Below are 18,427 nucleotides of genomic sequence, written 5' to 3'. Positions count from 1 at the left end.
CTCCCAGCTCTGACCTTCTGTGTTCTAAAAACACTCCTGGCTCTCACCTTCTATGTTCCAAGGGCCCTCCTCACTCTGACCTTCTGTGTTCTAAGGCCCTCCCAGTTCTGACCTTCTGTGTTCTAAGGGCCCTCCTCACTCTGACCTTCTGTGTTCTAAGGTCTTCTCTCAGCTCTAACATTCTCTCCTAAAATTCCTTCCAGCTCTGCCATTTTAAGTTTAAAGGTTTCCTGACATTCTGTGCTCTGTGGTGATCCATTCCCCTCCTCCCCTCTCCCCAGTGTCCTTGATCAAAGGTCTTTTCTCTGGCCCTTCTCTGCCTCCACATCTGTGCCCTCTCTGAAGGTGGAGGGAGCTGAGCCGCCCATAGCCTCCCAGGAGCACACCTTACCATGGCTTTGTTTAGAGCCCCAGAAGCCCTTGGGGGCCAGTGACCCCAGGGGATAGTCTTCAGGAGCCTAACGTGGAATCTTTTGCTCCTACTGGCACTATTTCCTCACCCACATTGTATCTGTCTGCTGCTTTTCTCCGCATTCCCCTAGCCCCTCCCTAGAGCTTCCTGCCCAGTCTCCTCCATCAAGGCATTTCTAATGATCTGAAGAGCTCGGTGTCTGTCACCTGCGGTCTTAGAAAGGCTTCTTGGCACGTGCTCCTGTCTCTGCATTATCAAAGCAATGCTCAGAATACTAAGCACTTAGTACACTCAATAAATAGTAGTTGAAGGAATTTATAAAAAATGTTCAGTGAGTCCCATCCTAGCATCAGGGAACCAGATGTGTTCATTCTTCCATACTCTGTAGAAGAGAGTATGTTGGATCTGAAATGCACCCCCACTACTTACTAGTTGTGTGAGTTGCGGCAAGGTATTCAGCCCCTCCTAGCCTCAGTTTTTCTCAGTTGTAAATGGGAATAACCTACCTCTAGTGTCTGCCTCAGGGGCTTTTTGGAAGACTCAAGTGAGATAATGGAAATGAGGTGCTTTGCAAACCTTAAAAATCATTATGCAGGCCAGCTCTTAATGGGGATTGTTTTCCACCTCTACGCCAAGTGTGATGTTTTCCACCTCTACCCCAGGTGTACCAGGCCCCATGGCAAAAGTCACCAGGTTATGGTGACACTACCTTTTCAGGAGGCAAAGTAGCCAAATGCCTATTCTGAATATGGAATCGTATACTCAATTACACACATATTCAATCACACACAGGCAGAAAAACCTCTAAATCTAAAACCAATCCAACCAACTCTCAGAACAAACCCCACCCCTGAAACTCCTGCACGTCCATGGGTTAGCCTTATCTCTTTCCAGCAGAGAGCCTAGGATGGTCACAGAAGGGGGAGCCCAGGGAGGGCCAGGGGAGCAGGACTGGGCAGATGCTTCCCTCCAGCCTCTGGGGAGGAGAAAACAGGAGAGAAAGGAAGTGGAGAAGATGGGGAAAGGATCACTTCTCTCCTGAACTGGGCCAAAGAAGGAGTCAGGATGGGTGCAGTTAAAGAGCAGGGGCTGATGGTGGGAGGAAGGGGGAGGGGCCCCTGCTCCCAAGAAGGGAAATTCCCTCCTCCTGGTGCCTCAGAAGGAGGGGGGAATTGGGAAAGTCCCCATGGCTTCTCTGGCCATGAGGGGCTCCGGAGAACGGAGTCCATGGGGGGTGGGGGGAAGGTGCTGATGGGGATGCCTGCAGGGTGAATGGGCTGACCCCCTTTTTCACTTTCAATATGGTTGAAAGAATAGGGGTAGACAGATGTCCCTAAAATCACCTCTCCCCTCCTCTGATCCTATGATTCTTCCACCAGCCCTTCTCTACCTTCCAGTATCCAACACCCATATTGAGCCTCTAGCCCACATCCTAATATTTTTTGGGGGGAGGGGTTTTTAGTAGAAAATCTATTTGGACCTAGTTACTGGACCTTGAACCTCAGTAAATCACGGCAAGATAGGATTTCTTCACAAGATTCCAGCTCACCAGACCAGTGGAATATTAACTCAGGCCAAGTGGGCTCAGGGCCAGGAGACAAACTAATTCTCTTCCACCTGGCTGCATCTTTTTGCCTTCCCACATCTTATTTGGTATATAGAACAGCTGTCATCATTTCCAGTTTACAGGTGGGAAAACTGAGTCCTGGGACAGGGATGGAGAAAGGAACTCAGTCCAAAAGCTCTGGGTCATTCCCTACCCCCCGGGAGAATCTTTGCTTTCTCAGGTGACTGACGCGGCCCTGCACTGCTCCATGTGGCCACCAGGGGTTGCCAGACCCTCCATCCCAGTGAAATAGATCTCAGGATTGGAAAGTGACTAGCGTTTGGATGCCTCTCAGTGTGGGGAGAGAGGAGAGGTCTAGTCCAGGCTGAGGTTACTAGCTCCAGTCTACTGCTTGCCCCAGGGACCCCAGGGGGCTTGAGCACCTCCAGGGCCATGAGAAGTATGAGTGGCACAGGGGGAATTCCAGGCCAACTGAACCCATCCTCTTCCTATGCGCCCTGGGGTAGCCCCAGATTTTAGCCCTGGCTCTGAGATTGTTCTGGGTTCTGGGGCTGGGTCAGATGCCCTAGGGCTCACTGGTTCCTTTCTGTTCCCTCAACCAGGCTCTGTAGCCCCACTGGGCCAGAACAGCTGGCTCCGGGGGCAAGGACAATGATTCTCCAACACTTCTGTGATTCTTAGGCATTGTCAAATTCTCCACAGCCTTGCCTTGGGCCTCTAGAGTTTTGTAACTGGAGTGAAGATTGGGTGTGTAGGGAAGAATGGTGTTTATGAGGCAAAGCTAATTTAACACTAGACCCCAGGCCTGCAATCCACCAATCCCTCCCTTGAGCTCCTCCAGGGAACTGCACTGTCAGGAGTAAGGGGTGTGAGTCAGTGCTGGCTTCTCAGAACTCTCAAGCAGCCCCTCCCATAAGGGCAACACTATCCTATTATGGAACCTCATAAGGAGGGAGTCAGATCTCCTGGGTTTCAAAAGAGCCTTCCCTGCCCTGGGCATGGGGGTCCCTGGGATTCCCAAGGGCTCCCAGATGGGGCTCTCAGGTGCTGACTCCCTGTATCCCCCTCCCCCCAAAGTGGATGCCAACATAGTTGCTGCTTAGTAAAAATGGAATTGAACGGATAGGGCTTGAGGATATGACTTCCAGATGTGGCTCTAGAGAATGCTAGCCTTGTGTAGGTATCCAGCATCTTTCCCACTGCCTACCTTATCAAGCCTTGGCCTATATTTGAAAATAATACTACTATTTCTGATTCTGAATCCAGTTTCCTTGGGAGTCGGGGGGGGGGGAATCACCCTAGATCTATCTGTACAGCTCAACCTAAAGATACCTCTTTTCTGTCCCCCCAACTCTTCAAGACCTGATGGGGAGAGGTCATTTCCTAGCCTTGTTATGGGTTCATGGGCCTCCAGGGATTCTAGCCCTACTCCCCAAACCCTGAATCCAGTATTCCTGGTCCTCTTTTCTTCTATAGACTCCAGATCTTGGTGGAAGGGTGGACAGTAGGCTTTCTGTCTTCATCTCAAATGACCCGTGGAGTTAGCAGCTTGGATGCCTCAGTGTCCCCTGGGACCTTGGGACTTTCCTGGCCTCCTCTGACTGGATAGCCTGGTCTGTCTCCAGTTGTGTTAGACCCCTACCCCTACTGCCTTTGGCCAGGCGCCCCAAACTCAGCTAGGAGCTGACACTGTCAGTCTGTGGGCCAAGGCTAGCAGAGGTCCAGGGTCCAAACCCTAACTCCATTAGAGGCTTGAAACCCCTTCCTGTTTCTTCTTACATTGTTGGGGGTGGCGCTCTTTCAAATCCTTCCTGCAGGCTCCTTCCTCCATGAATACTTCCCTGCCCACCCCCTGGCCAAGAGTGATCTCTCCTACTTAGGTTGGCCTGGCTCTCTCCTCCCCATCACACCTTACCTTGCGTTATTTCTGTCTGCTTCCATGCCCCAACCTCAGCTAGGCGCTTACATTGCCTTGATGGCAGGCCAACGCTATCAGAGACCACTCAATGGTACAGGGTCCAAACCCCTCCCCCACTGGGGGGAGCAACCCTAACTCTGTCTGCATCTCCTCAGGTACTTCCCTCTGAGCCTTGCTGTCCTCCTCATTAGTGGAACAAGAGGGATGCACCAGATCATTTCTAAAGTTCTTCCCAGCTCTGACATCCTGTGTTCTAAGGTCCTACTTAGTTCTGACAATATTTGCTCAAAGGCCCTCCCAGCTCTAACATTATATGTTCTAAATTACCTCCTAGCTCTAACCGTCTGTATTCTAAGGCTCTTCACAGTTCTGACGTTCTGTGTTCTAAGGTCCCTCTACTCTGACCTTCTATGTTCTAAGATCCCTCCCAACTCTGACCTTCTGTGTTCTAAGGTCCCTGCCACTCTGACATTCTAGGTTCTAAGGCCCTACCCAGTTCTGACAATCTTTGTTTTAAAGTTTTGTTTTAAAGTTTGTTTTAAAGTTCTCCGCAGCTCTAACATTCTGGATTCTAAATTCCTTTTCAGCTTTAACAATTCTGACAGTTGGTGTTCTAAGTTCCCTGACAGTCTGAGCCCTAAGGACCTTCTCAGGTCTGATTTTATGGGTTGTAAGGTTCCTTCTGGCTTTTATTCCTGTGATTCTATAATGGTACAGTCAATAAAATTTGCTAGGTTTTAAGTAAGAGGACCTGAATTCCAATGCCTCTCTGCCATTTACTCCCTGTGTAAACTCAGCTAAGTCCATCAGGCTCTCTGGGTTTCAGCCTACTGGTCTCTATAAAGCAGAGGGGTGGACTAATTGACCTCCTAGGCCTGTCCCTGGTCTAGACCCAGGGTTTGGTGTTGCTTCTGATCATGATCAATTTAACAAGGAAGTCAGTGTTAATGACGATAATAATAACCCCTCTCCCCGCACCACACACGCACGTCCCAGCTAAGCTTTTCCAAGTAATAGATGTTCTAAGGACACTTTCAAAGACACCTGCCCATGGCTTAGGGAGGAGCAGAGTAAAGAGAGAAGATTTAGACACACCTGTCTACTTACATGGGGAGTATAAACTCCCCAAGAGTAGGAATTGCTTCTGTCTTTGCATCCCCGGAGCCTAGTACCTAACCAGTACTTAATAAATGTTTGTTGATTGATTTATTCATGAGCTGCATGGATCCCCAGGGTATGCTCGCCTTTGGCATTGTACATTGGAAGCCAAAGAGGACAGGATGCAACAGTTAACCCCCCCACCCTAGCCATAGGGCCTTTGAGAGAGGGGAGAGATGGGAACCACTTACCACTATGGCTCTCTCCATCACTGCTGATGTATGGATAATATTCGTGAGTTTGTCGATATAGATCTGTGTCATAGGGCACCATGTCTTCTGATGGCTGTAGAGAAGGGAAGGGTTGAGGTCTTGCCCAAAGATCTGGGGGTCTTCGTTTTGGCCTACACATCCCCTAATCCCCCACACCCAATCCATAGCTCCTTTCCTTGCCTGTGTTCTCTCTCCCTATCCATCTGCAAGGTGGGAACTGTGACGTGGGGGTCCTTCCCAAGGCAGAGTTAAAGTGTGAGTAGGGGTGGAGTAGAGTCAGAGATCTGAAGACCTTCATGCAGATTGGGGTATGGGATGAGGACACCAGCTACCATGGCCCTAGGGAAGTCCTTAAGGAGCCTAGAGAGTCCAGAATTGAAGCAGACAGTCAGAGGTGAGAAATATGTGTCTGCATCTGAAGGGAACAATAGTATCTCCTCCTTGAGTTCAAATCCCCCCTTCAGATACTTAGTAGCTGTGCAACCCAGAAATATCATTTAATGTCTCTGTGCCTCAGTTTCCTCCTCTGTAAATGGAAGGGTCAAATTTGATACCTCCAAGGTCCCTTCCAGCCCTAAATCCATGATTCCATGATCCTTCCTTCCCTCCCCACCCTCCTTGTCTCCTGCATTCTGGGTGCCCTTTATTTGGTATCTCCTCCCGTTAGAATGTAAACTGCTTGAGGGAAGGAACACCCTTGCTTGCTTGTATTTGTATCTTTACTGCTTACTGCAGTGCTATGACATATGATAAATAATTCATTAATATTCTATCTATCTACCTGTCTGTCTGTCTGTCTACCTATGTTTGCATCTGCCTTTCTTCCCCTGCCCCCAGTCTCCCCCTCGCCCCCCAGCCCTCACTCCTCTCCTCCATTCCCACCGGTTCTCATGAGGTCTCACGTTCACTCACCTGTCCTCCCCCTTCACACACAGTTAAGTTCACTCTGCCTTCAGGTACCCCCTTGTTTTCAGTCCCCACCTACTTCCAAAAAAAGTGTTTGAGGGACAACATCCCCCCTCTCTCACCCCCCACCCTCCCTCACACCCACACGTGTTGTCACACGCCTTGAGCACTCTCAGCTTCAGCCCCCCACCAAATCCACAGCTCATCCTCACATTCACAGACACCCCACCCCAGGTCCATTCCTCACCAACAGACACACAATAATCCTCTCCCTTGGAACCTGTCCTAGGGGCTAGCTCCCAAAGCTGGTAGCTTTGGCTGAATTGTCCATTTCCATCATACAGATGGGTAAGTCCCTTCCCTTCTCTGGGCCTCAGTTTCCTCATCTGTAAAATGAGGGAGTTGAATTCTGTGACCTCTAAGGTCCCTTCCAGCTCTAAAGCTATGCTCCTAGGTTTTCCCTGAACTAATCCAGACGTGGCTTGGGGCTGGGTAGGCTGGACAGGCCCTCCCTCCCTGACTGTTCTCCTACTCCCTTGTAGAGCTACCCCAAGAGCAGCCAAGGCCTCCCCTTTCATTCACAGAGGCTTATAATGGTGAGAAGTACATTTAACCCAGACTTGGGGACTGAAGCAGGTTTGGGGGCAGCCATAGAAATAATTTTGCCTGGAAGAGGCATCCCAAATGCTTAGCATCCTCCCAACCCTGGGAGAAATTCCCCTGCCTTGCTGAGAAATCTTCAGGAAAATTCTAGGTTGTGGAGAAAAGTGAGGGATCCCAAGAATCTAGAGGGTCAGGACTCAGGTAAATCCATCAGACTGTCTGGGTTTCAGCATAAAGCAGGGGGTTGTATCTAGAGAGTTATCTGGAGATAGAGGGCTGAGATGACATGGGAGCAAATGGGGAATGGGGGAAGAAGGCCTCTGTGCTATAGTCCCTGAAATCAGCAGTTTGGGGAAACAGAGGCTCTTCAAGGGTCACTATTGAGACAGACCCTGAGTCCCTAAGTCTGGAGGCAATGTTTGGGGTGGGGTGGGGTGGGAACCAAGATGATCTGTCTTCCCCTCCCACCACATCTCAGACCAAAGAGACCTCAGAGAACCCAGCTCTCCAAAGGGAAGGGGGTGGGGGTTCAACAGATACAGGGTACCAGAAGGCTCTGGGAGACCTATCCAGCTCAGGCTGGATGAGGAGGCTGGGAGCTGGTATTGGCTTGGCCTCAGCTTGGGGGGAGCTCAGACTCCCAAAATCTGACTGTGGGTTCCACCCCGAGTAGGACTTTAGCCAGGCTGGGAAAGCCTGAGTCAAGTGAAGAGAAGAGCGGCTGGGCTGAGCCCAGCAAAAATGTCCCTACCATCTCTCATTCTTGTAGGGGTTGGAAGGAAGATGGAGCCTCATCGAGAGGGTTTCTCTGCTCGGTGATCTGCCCCAAGGGGAGGGCAGAGGAGCATTGTGAGGGTCTGTCCTCCTGTTCTTTCTTCCCTCGTCCCATCCCGTCCCTGATCCCCCACCCTGGGCTCCTGGGCTTCCCTGGGAGCCCATTTTCACGTCAGCCTGCTGTCTTGGGGACCGATCTATCTCCCAGCCCTTTGACCTCCCTGATCGCCCACTTTCCTGCCCTGGCCTCCTAGAATCATAGAACCTCACTGTAGGGCCAACCAGCCCATCCCCTTCCCCAGAGCTCTAGGTACTTGCCATCTGTTTCTACTTCTACCCCCACCCGGACCTGTGCCCCCTTGCCCTCTCCCTGACTTTAGCCTCACTCCCTCTTCCATCCCTTTCTTTCTGTTCCAAGGTGCAGGGGATTCCTGTTCTGATCCACATGCAGCCCCCCACCCAGGCCCTGGATGCCCCACCCTCTGTCGTCTCTGCCTCTCCAATCTGTGCTCCATCTAGTTTTGGTGCCAAGCCCACACAGCTCTAGGCTAGAAATAACCGGGGAAGGGGCCCTTAGCATAGTAGACCCCATCACCATCCAGCCCTCGGCACCCGTTGGCCTCCATTCCTCCCACCCTCTGTCCCTAACTGAGCTTTCCGTCAGTCCTTAGCCCTCCAGGGCATAATCGGGGGAAAAGCTCCGTCCCAATCTTCTCATCCAGGGCCCCCAGGGAGGAAACACCAGCTTCCCACTGATTAAAAACCAGAGGGGGCTGGAAGGGGAGGGGGAGGGGGAGGGAGCCCCCATACTCACAGGGGAGACGAGGGGGAACCCTTCCATCTTGCACGCCTGCAACATCCACCCGATCTCAGGGCCCGTCAGCTCCCCTGCCTCGGCAGGGCCCACTCCGGAGCCCCTGGGCATTGGGAGCCACAGGGTCAGGTCTGGTGGGGCTGGGGGTGGGAGGCGGGCACCCAGTGGGGGCGGGCAGGGAGGCTTTCGAAGGAGCCTCAGTCCTGCCCCTTGGCCTGGCTGATCCCGACGTGAGCCCCCTCCCTTGACATTGCAAAGCAGCCCAAGTTCCTGATTTTATCGAAGGGCCTGTAGCTGGGAGATAGTCCCCCCCAGGGTGACATCACCACCCCAGCCCGTTTGCATAAATCTCTTGCGCTACAGGAAGTCTCTGGCTGGCCCCTGAGGCAGGTGGCAGGAGGAGACCAGGCTGTAAAGGCCACCAGGCCAGAGTCACCAGCTCAGAGGAAGCAGGCGGCCCTCTGGGGGCTGGGGGGAAGCCTGAAAGGGGGCAGTGGGTTCAGGAGGGGGAGGAGAGGGCTGAGACCAAGGCCTGGGAGACCTGACCCTTTCCCCCAGAGGCCTGGTGGGGCCTAGTGGCCTCCCAGCCAGGCAGTGGCAATGGCTGGTATTGCCATGGCTTCCTGTAGCAAAATGACCCCCAGGTTCCCTGTGAAATCTCCTTGGGGCCAACCTGATTCCCACGTGGCCAACACTGTTTTCATTTGGTTTTGTATTCTAAAGTTCTTCCCGGTTTTAGTACTGCATGTTCCATGTTCTAAGGACCTTCCCTGACCCTGACATTCTATGTTCGAAAGTCCAGCTCTGATGTCCTATGTTCTAAGCTCTGATATTCTATGCTCAAAGGTCCCTTCCAGTTCTCATATTCTGTGTTCTAAGGCATCTTCCAGCTCTGATGTTCTGTGTGCTGAGTAGAAAGAAAGGTGATCTGAAAGAAGGTGTTAGCAGCTGGGCAGCATGGGGCAGCTCTCTTGCACAAGGGGGACTTTGAGTTTGGAAGGAAGCCATGGAAACTAAAAAGCAGCCGTGAGAAGACAGAACGTTCCAGACTTGGGGGTGAGAGTAGGGGTGGGGGAGACAGCCAGCACAAAAGGATAGAGATGAGAGAGGGAGTGTTCTAGATGACAAAAAGCAGGCTGGCCAGGGTTTTGGGAGCGTGGAGGGGCACAGAACATGGGAAGGCTGGAAAGGTAAGAAGGCTCTAGGTTATGAAAAGTGTTAAGTATCAGAGAGAGGAGCTGATTTCTCTTTGATCCTGAAGGTAATAGCGACCCTCTGAAGTTCATTGGCAGGAAGTCCATTGGTCAAGCTGACACTTCAGAAAAGTCAGCATCGCACTTGAGCAGGAGGGTGGATTGCCCGGGGCGGGAGCAGGGGTGAAGACCTGGAACAGGCAGACCAGGATTCTAAGGCCCCTTCCAGGCTAACGTTCTGTCTTGTAAGGTTCTGAGGGACTGGACCGTGCAGGCATCTCAGGAGGTTGAGAGAATGCAGAGGAAGCAGGAACTTCACCTTGATAAGGACTCCAGGGCACGATGCCCTTGGCCCCCAGGCCCTTCCTAGGGGAAACAGCAGCAGCTTCTCGGTGTAACTGGGGCCCCAGCCTAGATCACAGGTATGTGGTGAATCACAGGCATCCATGCCAGCTTCCTCCCTCACCCTATTCACGCCAACTTCCTTTCCCTCAGCCCTGAGAACCTGAGCATCACATACCATCCTTTCCATCAAAATCCCTGCGGTCCCTGTTTCCAGACCAGCCCTCTCCCCCCAACTCCATTCCATGCCAGCTTTTCAACCAGTTCAGGGGGAACACTACCTAGAAAACCTCCTTCCCTGTGACCCATTCTGTTGGTCTGAAAACTCTTCTAAGCTGGAGCCCAAGTAGCTGTTCTCCCTCTCTGGGCCTCAGTTTCTTCATCTGCAAGATGAGGAGCTTAGATTAGAAAGACCTCTAAGACCTCTCTCAGCTCTGACAGTCTCTGTTCTAAAGACCCACCCAGCTCTGACATTCCTTGTTCTCAGGTCCCTCCCAGTTCTGACATTCTCTGTTCTCAGGTCCCTCCCAGCTTTGACGTTCCTTGTTCTAAGGCCTCCCCCCACCCCAGCTCTGACATTCCTTGTTCTAAGGTCCCTCCCAGCTCTGACGTACCTTGTTCTAAGGTTCCTCCCAGCTCTGACATTCCTTGTTCTAAGGTCCTCTCCATTTCTAATATTCTCTATTCTCTGTTCTAGGATCTCGTCTGACTGCTATTCTCTGTTCTCTGCTCTAAGGTCTTTTCCATTTCTAAATCCTCTGATCTGCTGCACTCCAGATTACTCAGTGCCAGTTCATCCAGCTGGAAGCAGATCGCCCTTGTTCCCCTTCTCTAGGGACTCCATTCTAAGCTCCCTTTCTCCTTTAGCTTTTGAATAGAAGGGCTGTGTCTCCCTCCTGGCTTCCTTGGCAAGGTTCTCCTGAGTCAGGCTCACACTTAAGATCATAGGATCGTAGGAAAGGACCTTAATAAACATCTAGGACAACTTCCTTATTTTACAGATGAGTAAACTGAGGCCCAGGTAATGTGATTTGCTTGAGGTCATACGTGTAGTGTCAGAGGTGGGATTTAAGCCCAGGTCCTTTGACTCCAGTTTAGGAGACGGTTAGGGGCAGGGGGTTAGGGGGAGAGGAGATTTAGCTCAGCATAGAAGAGCCCTGGCCTAAGAGTCAGAAGAATGGGCTCTAGTCCTGGTTTTGCCTCCACCCATCTGGATGACCTTAGACAAATCTCTACCCCCAATAGTCCTCAGATTCCTTAACTATGCAGGGTGGTGGTCTTTCTGACTTCTAAGGTTCCTTCTAGATCTAAAAATCTATGATGAGCGTTGCATCTGGCTCTGCTCTTTGTTGTTTATCTGTCATAAAAGTGGGGCCCCCAGAATAAAAGCTGTTTATGAATGGGAGCCACGCGCACACACACACACACACACACACACACACACACACACACACACACACGGGCATGCACAGATGCTCCATGGGTTGTGTAGGCCTATCTGGATTAGCAGGGGTTTTTTCTTGTGTACCATGCAGTCAGACAAGGGGAAAGAAAGAAAACTCTTCTCTCACCATCAGAAAACTTTTATTAAACACCTGTTTGCACCTAGAGTTTAGAGCCCATGCAGGAGGTCCCACCCCTCAGGAGCCTGGCATCTCAGAGTCTGCACCCAGTACTTACGAGAAGCAACCTACCACAGTGAATAAAGCACAGGACTTGGAGACTGAAGACCTGGGCTGGAGTCGCCTCTTAGACACTTGTTAGTTGTGTGATCGATATGTCTGGAGAAAGCTTCCTAACGATTAGAGCTGTACCAAAGTGGAGTGGTTTGCCTTGGAAGGTGAGGGGTTTCCTCTCCTTAGGGTATCTTTGAGCAGAGGCTGAATGACCATTTGTCAGGTATGGTTTAGTGGCTATTCAGTTCTTGTATGGGTCAAACTAGATTGCTACTGAGGCCCCTTCCAACTCCCAAATTCTGTGATCTGTGATTGTGGGCAGTCATTTACTCTCTCAGAGCCTCAGTTTCCTTATCTGCAAAATGGGCCCCATAATACTTGCCTAGCCTACTTCCTTGGGTTGTCCTGAGTAAAGCATCTTATAAACCTTAAAGGACTAAAGAAATGTGACTTATTGTCATTGTTTATTAGGCACCAACAAGAAACAAGACTTTCTACTTGATTCTGGGGATTCAAAGGTAAAGAATAACACACCCCCTTGGCCTCAAAGAGCGTAAGGTCTAGTCTGGGTGGGGAATGGGGGTGGGCCATGCACACCAAGAAGAAATTCCAAAAAGAAGATCATTGAGTTAGAGCTTGGCCTTTTAATCCAAGTGCTCCATTTTAGAGATGAGGAAACTGAGACTCAGAGAGGCGATAATGATTGGCCCATAGTTACACAACTATTAAGTGATGAAGCAGGAAAATCTTCCTGACCCCAAGTTTAGCTTTCTTAGACACTCTGCCAGGTTGCCTATCCAAAATATTAGAAAGTATGCCCAGAACTTCTCTTCACACACAAACACCCCATAGTTAAATGAGTTTGCCCCCAAGTCAGAAGCCTTTCTTCCTTCTTTTCCACTTTACCTGGAGCTCTTCTGAAGACTGAAGCCCTTCTAGAAACCAGAACCCCAGGCTAGGGAATTTCCAAAATTCAGAGAAGAGTAGGCACAGGAGTCAGTGCTACTGAGGAGGTGGGTCTTGGGTTCTACCGGATAATTCAATTTGGCAAATCTCCAGAGGTAGAGTGATAATGGGAACAGAGCATATGCGGCTTCTCCCCAAAGGGAAGGGGTGAAGGGGATAGCAGCAGGTTCTCTCACCAGCCCAAGAGATGGTGTGGGGCACTTGCCACTCCTAGAGGTCTGTCCCTGTGGCACCATCTCCCAGATCTGCTTTCACCTTCACCTCCAACACCCTTGGGGTCAAAGGTCAGACTTAACCTGTACACACCTGTACCCAAGAGCTACCCCACTTCTGAGCTGTAACCAACCTGCCCCCCAACTGTTTTTGCCACAGGTGAAAATATTTTTAAAGCATTGCGCTGGACTGGAGGAGAGGACAGAGTGAGTAAGATGTGTTGCCTGACCCCTTGGAACTTTCAAATACAAAGAATGACGGGCCCAAATAATAATAATGTGCCATATTGCACGTCAGTCCACAAGAGAACACAAAACCTTTCTTGGGCTTTCGTAGTCAGAGAAATCATCTTATTCTCCCAGGAAGTATTTGATGAAGAGTTAGGTGACCAAGATCTTGTCCCAGCTCTCACTCAGATAGCAGTCAGTGTAACTTTGGGCAAGCTACTTCATCTACTGGGACATGTTTCCTTAGCTGGAAATTAAGAAGGTCGGGCTAGATGACTCCTAAGGTCCCCAGGATGATGTGGAAAATTCCCTGGCTCCAGAGTCAGAGAATCCAGGCTCAAATCCCATTTCTGATGCTTACAGTCTGTATGACCTTCCTGGGCCTCATTTTCTTTGTCTGTAAAATGAGGGAGTTGGTGACTTCTGTGAGCTCCCCTCAACTCTGAGTCTATGATCATAGTATTTTATGAGAGAGGCAAGCAAGTGTTATATGAGCCGTGAGTGCGGGTGAAAGATCATGGGGGTGTGGCTGGGGGAGGGAAATCAAAGAAGCTTGTTTCTGAGCTGTTCTAAAGGATGGGCAGGGATTCAGCAGGCAGGGAGAAGGCATTCCAGGGACAGAGAACAGCATGGGCAAAAATATGGAGGTGGGAAAGCAAGAGATGTGAACTGGGCTAGGTGAGTAGCCCAGTTTGGCTAGACTGAGAATCAAGGTCATCTAGCATGGGGCTAATTAAGGCCAGAAAGGATAAATCAGGCCCATGTTATGGAGAGCATGAGAGTTCGGACTTTACTTGGTAGGCAATAAAGAGCTACTGAAGGTTTTTGAGTGGAGGAGTACTGTAGCTAGCTCTACATGTAAGAAAGAGTAGGACAAGAATATAAAATTTAACTTAGAATTTTTTTTAAAAGAAAGAATACAAGGTTAGCCTGGCAGCAACATGAAAGATGGATTGAAGGGGAAAAGAAAGCAAAGGAAAGGAGATCTACTAGAAACTTATTTCAACAGCCTATGTGGGTGGTGATAAGAACCTGAACTAGAGTTGCGACCAGGGAAAATGGAGAAGAGAGGAAAGAGGTGACAAAATTTATAGAAGTAGAACGAAAAGAACTGGGTAAGGAGATGGGACAAGGAAAGAAGATGGAGAAAGAGAGAAGGATGTGGAGGGGAGAAAAAAGAGGGAGGTTGTGTGAGAAAGATGATGGAGGAACAGAGAAGAAAAGAAAAGAGGAATGGAAAAGAAGAGAAGAGAGAAGGGAAGAGAAGAGAAGGGAAAGGAATGGAAGGGAAAAGAGGAGAGAAGGGAAGGGAAGGGAAAGAAAGGGAAGAAAAGAGAGAAGAGAAGGGAGAAATGAGAAGGGAAGGGGAAGAAGAGAAGGGAAGAGAAAAGAAGAGAAAGGAAAGAAGAAACAGAAGAAAAGGAGGAAGGGACCTAAGGGTACAAAAGAAGAGGAAAAGGAAGGAGAACAGAAAAAAATAGAGAAAGAAGAACCTAGATGGGAAAGAGAAGGAAAAAAGTGAAGGAGACAAAAAGAGAAGAAAAGATGTAGAGGAGGGGCTGATAATGGATGGAAGGGAGGGACCCTAGCACAGGGCCTAGGACATAGTAGGTGCTTAATAAGTACTAGTTGACTGGCCGGCAGACTCAGGCAGGCCTGGGTTGTGTTTATCAGCCTCACATAGGCTGTTCCTTGGAGGCATTTCAGAGTTAATTGATTGGGGAAGCCTCCATTAAGGCCTAGCTGTAGGTCTATTCCTTGGGATGATACCAAACTCTAGAAATGGATCTAGAGTTCTGGATTCAGATTCCAGCTCTCACACTACCTGCGTGGCTTCAGAAAAAAACACTTACCTCCTGATTCTTAATTAATTAGTTAATTCTTAATTAAGCCACTTAATTCAAAGACCACCTGGTACAGTGGAGTCAGAGGACCTGTGTTTCAATTCTACCCCGCTATTTAATAAGCTCCATGACAGCAGGCAAAGCACTTTATCACCCTGGGCCTCCATTTATTCATCTATAAGATGATGGGGTTGGTCTAGATGACCTGAAGGTCCATCCCAACTCTAACTCCTATGATCCTGTGAATCTTCTAGGGAGAAGGAAAGGCAAGGAACGCCTCGGGAAACCAGTGCAATCAGAAGGAGATAGTCAACTGCTGATAATCAGCAAACGACCATTTGAAAAGCTCCTACTATGTTCCAGACCCTGGGCTAATGGTCCCTGGGGAAATAAACAAAATCAAAAGCATAGTCTCATCCCTCAAGGAGGTCACAGTGTAACGGCCGATGCAACATGCAAGTAACTATTTCCAAATAGGCTACAGATGAGATAAATTGGAAATAATGTCAGAGTGCAGGCAATGGGGGTGGGGATGGGGAGGCGAACCCTTCCTGGGATTCTGGGGAAGGGATGGGTCAGAGTCCAAGAGAACAAATGTTCTCCTCCTCACCCCACCCCCATACCCCAGGATCAAAGCCAGCCAGGCAGAGAATCAGGCTGCCCTCCACTGCCCAAGCCCAGGACAGGGCTGAATCTTACCGCCTACCTAGAGGCAATGGATGGAACCCATTCTGAACACACCCTGAGCACAGGCCAGGAGACTCAAAGAATCTTAGGGCTGAAAAGTACCTTAAAGACCATGCAGGCCAGGGGCTCTTAGCATGGAGAGAGTGAACAAGCTTTTTAAATACAAGTTCTAATCACTTAAAATTGCACTAAGACTTTTCAGACACCTGGTATTTGGATAACTGTATTTCATTATAATTGTTTTTCTTCATAATCTTATGTGTTTTAGTTTATGCCTTTAAAAACATTATTCTGAGATGGGGTCACCAAATTGCCAAAGGAATCCATGACACAAAAAAAGACAAGAACCCCAGCATCTTGTCCGACCCTCTCATTTTGATGGATGAAGATACTGAAGGTCGGAAAAGAGCACTGATTTTGTCTAGGTCACACAGCTAATTGGTGGCAATGCAGCTCAATTCCACAAGCATTTTTTTTTTTTGGCTAGGCAATGGAGTTAAGTGATTTGCCCAGGGTCACACAGCTAGTAAGTGTTATGTGTCTGAGGCCGGATTTGAACTCAGGTCCTCCTGAATCCAGGGCTGGTGCTGTATCCACTGTGCCACCTAGCTGCCCTCCACAAGCATTTGTTAATCGCCTTCTGTGTGCCAGGCATTGTGTGAGACTCTGGGGACACAAGGACAACATGAAATCAAACAGTCCCTGCCCTCAAAGGAGTCTGTATTCTACTAGGGCAAAGCAACATGTCCGCAGGCGTCAATGTAAATGGATAGAAAGTAATAGTCAGGGGATGGGGCACTAAGACATTGGGATGATCCTTCTTGTAGGAGGTAGTCCTTGAGCTGGGCCTTGAAGGGAGCTAGAGCGCTGGCCCCTAGCCAAGAGGTAGAGTTAAAGAAAGTCCCCGGGGGCTTTCTAAGGACCAAGAAGGGCTGCCCAGCTCTGGGCACAGGCCTGCCAGAGGTGAGAGCAGGCTAGACATCATGGGACCCATGTGGAGGCTGGGTCTGAGGGCCTTAGCTATTCTTCCCCGCCTCATCAGCCCCCAGCCTTCTGAGCTATCTGTCTGGAGTGGGGTGAGGGGAGCCAGCAAGGCCTCTAATGCAATCCTGGGTCTGTCTGGCAACAGGAAGCGTGGGGTGGGTGCTCTTGCAGCCCAGCCTTGTCCAGCCCCAGCTGGCGGTCAGGACGGGTGGCTGCCATTGCTTGCACCCCACACCCCCCCCATGAGCAGACCCACCTGGGGCCCAGGGCAAGAAGGTGAGGCAAGGCCGGAGCTCCCTCCCCCCAGGACTTGGACCAAGGGGAGGGGACAGCGGAGACAGCTTGAGCTTTGGGTTGGAAGAGTTTACTGTAGGCTGCAGCCGAGCTGTCCTCTCGCAACTTCCTCTAACTGTTGAGACATTTCGAGAGGCTCCCTGGGCCGTAGCCCGGGACAAGCCGTGCCCTGCTGAGCCTTCCATCCTGAGGCCCTGGGACACGTCATCTCTCCCCACCTTTGGTCCTCAGATCGCTGAGGCCCTGCTTGGGAGCGTGAGCACCTGAGCCCCTGACATTCCAGACCTCCGTCCGTGTTCCAAACCCTTTCTTCCATCCTCCCTTGCCACTCAGCTTTCCTTCCTCTTGACCACAGCCTTCTCCAGCCAGGGAGCTCACCTCCTGGCCACATCACTCAGCCTCTCGTACCTCAAACCCACCCTAGGCCTGTGGTGACTTCCTCCGGCTCACCGCGGCTGGGCCAGCATCACCTTGGGGAGGGGAAAGGGGGCCAAGGCCTGTGTTTGCCAAGAAGTCTCCCCCTCCATCTCTCACCTGTTCTGAGACTCTGTTCCTCAGCCCTCCTTCCACCCATGCCCCATCTCAAAGCCTCCTCCTCTCCCTCTTCATCCCTCCAATATCTCATCCCTTTCTTTTTAAAGTAAATTTTTATTGATAGGCTTGTTTTTATATCACCTACATTTCTGCCTTTCTCCTTCCTTCTCCCCCTCCCAAATAACCATCCCATGTAACAGAATTTTTAAGCCCCCACCTTCACCCCCATTTCCCCCTAGGGCCCTACTGTCTCCCCAATCACAACCGCTGCCATCATCGTAAATAATGATTGAACCTTAATCTCTGTGTGCCCAGTCAATCCAGCAACAAGCATTTATTAAACACCTAGGATATGCCAGGCACTGTGTGACCTAGAATAACGCCAAAACAAACAAATGAATAAATAAATCAAGAAGCTCCTTGCTCCCTCCTCTCAAGAAACTTATATTCTGTTGGTCCAGTGTTAGAGGCCCCTGCCCTCTGGAGACCTGAGCCAGGGGAAAGAATGATAGATTTGGAATCAGAAAACCCCAGTTCTAAATTTGCTTCTTCCACTGCCTAAGTCACCTCGGACAAGTCTCTTCTCTGGGCCTCACTTTCCTTGTCTCTAAAAAGAGGGGGATGGACCAGATGGCCTCTAAGGAACCTTCCGGCTCATTTTCGGCTGGTCCTATGGTCTATGAGCCCACAACTTTAAGCTCCAATCCCCTCACTGGTGTTAAGCTGCCCCCGTATTCTGTCTCATGGCCTGCCTTTGTCCTTTCCAAGATTTCTCCTTCCCCCTGCCTGGGAGGTGGGAGAGGGAATAGGGAATGGGCTTAATTCCCCTCCTTTGAGTAACTGGACACCCTCTGTGGGACAAAGAGGAAAACGGAGAATGGAGAAACCAATTTTTCCCTTCTAGTGTGATCTGACCTCTCTCCTACCTGCATTCCTCCACTTCCTTCTTGCTTTCTTCCAACTTAACGTCCCCCTTCCACCCTCTTCCCACATAGCTCTCCCACCTCCCGACTTGGAGTTGAGTGGATAGAACAAAGGGGTGGAAAATAAGAGGGGTGTGTGTGTGTGTGTGTGTGTGTGTGTGTGTGTGTGTGTGTGTGTGT

At 50.2% G+C, this 18,427-nt stretch overlaps 1 protein-coding gene and 1 long non-coding RNA gene across 5 annotated transcripts in view; one reads left to right on the top strand and one right to left on the bottom strand.

The window, feature by feature from the left end:
* Positions 1–8,605, bottom strand: part of SPI1 (Spi-1 proto-oncogene) — a 16,745-nt gene extending 8,140 nt beyond the window's left edge. For 2 of the 4 annotated variants that reach the window (XM_027837737.1, XM_027837738.1), the window contains exons 1-3: positions 8,365–8,605; positions 6,180–6,248; positions 5,247–5,340 (exon numbers count right to left, since the gene is read on the bottom strand). In XM_027837737.1, the coding sequence (XP_027693538.1) occupies positions 5,247–5,340; positions 6,180–6,248; positions 8,365–8,475 (274 nt within the window). In that variant the 5' untranslated portion in view covers positions 8,476–8,605. The remainder of the gene's footprint in view (positions 1–5,246; positions 5,341–6,179; positions 6,249–8,364) is intronic. The other 2 variants (XM_027837739.1, XM_027837740.1) reach the window with 1 other exon arrangement.
* A 139-nt stretch (positions 8,606–8,744) lies between these two features.
* Positions 8,745–14,131, top strand: LOC114024646. The gene is made up of 3 exons (XR_003566935.1): positions 8,745–9,554; positions 9,808–9,979; positions 12,047–14,131. It is a non-coding gene; the product is annotated as an uncharacterized LOC114024646 (long non-coding RNA).
* Positions 14,132–18,427: the final 4,296 nt, after the last annotated feature.

This window comes from Vombatus ursinus, unplaced genomic scaffold (genome assembly GCF_900497805.2).
Source record: "Vombatus ursinus unplaced genomic scaffold, bare-nosed wombat genome assembly UNPS02014822.1, whole genome shotgun sequence".
In the NCBI taxonomy this organism is placed as follows: domain Eukaryota; kingdom Metazoa; phylum Chordata; class Mammalia; order Diprotodontia; family Vombatidae; genus Vombatus; species Vombatus ursinus.
The sequence above is the reverse complement of the archived record's forward strand: the minus strand, read 5'-3'. Positions and strand labels throughout refer to the sequence as shown.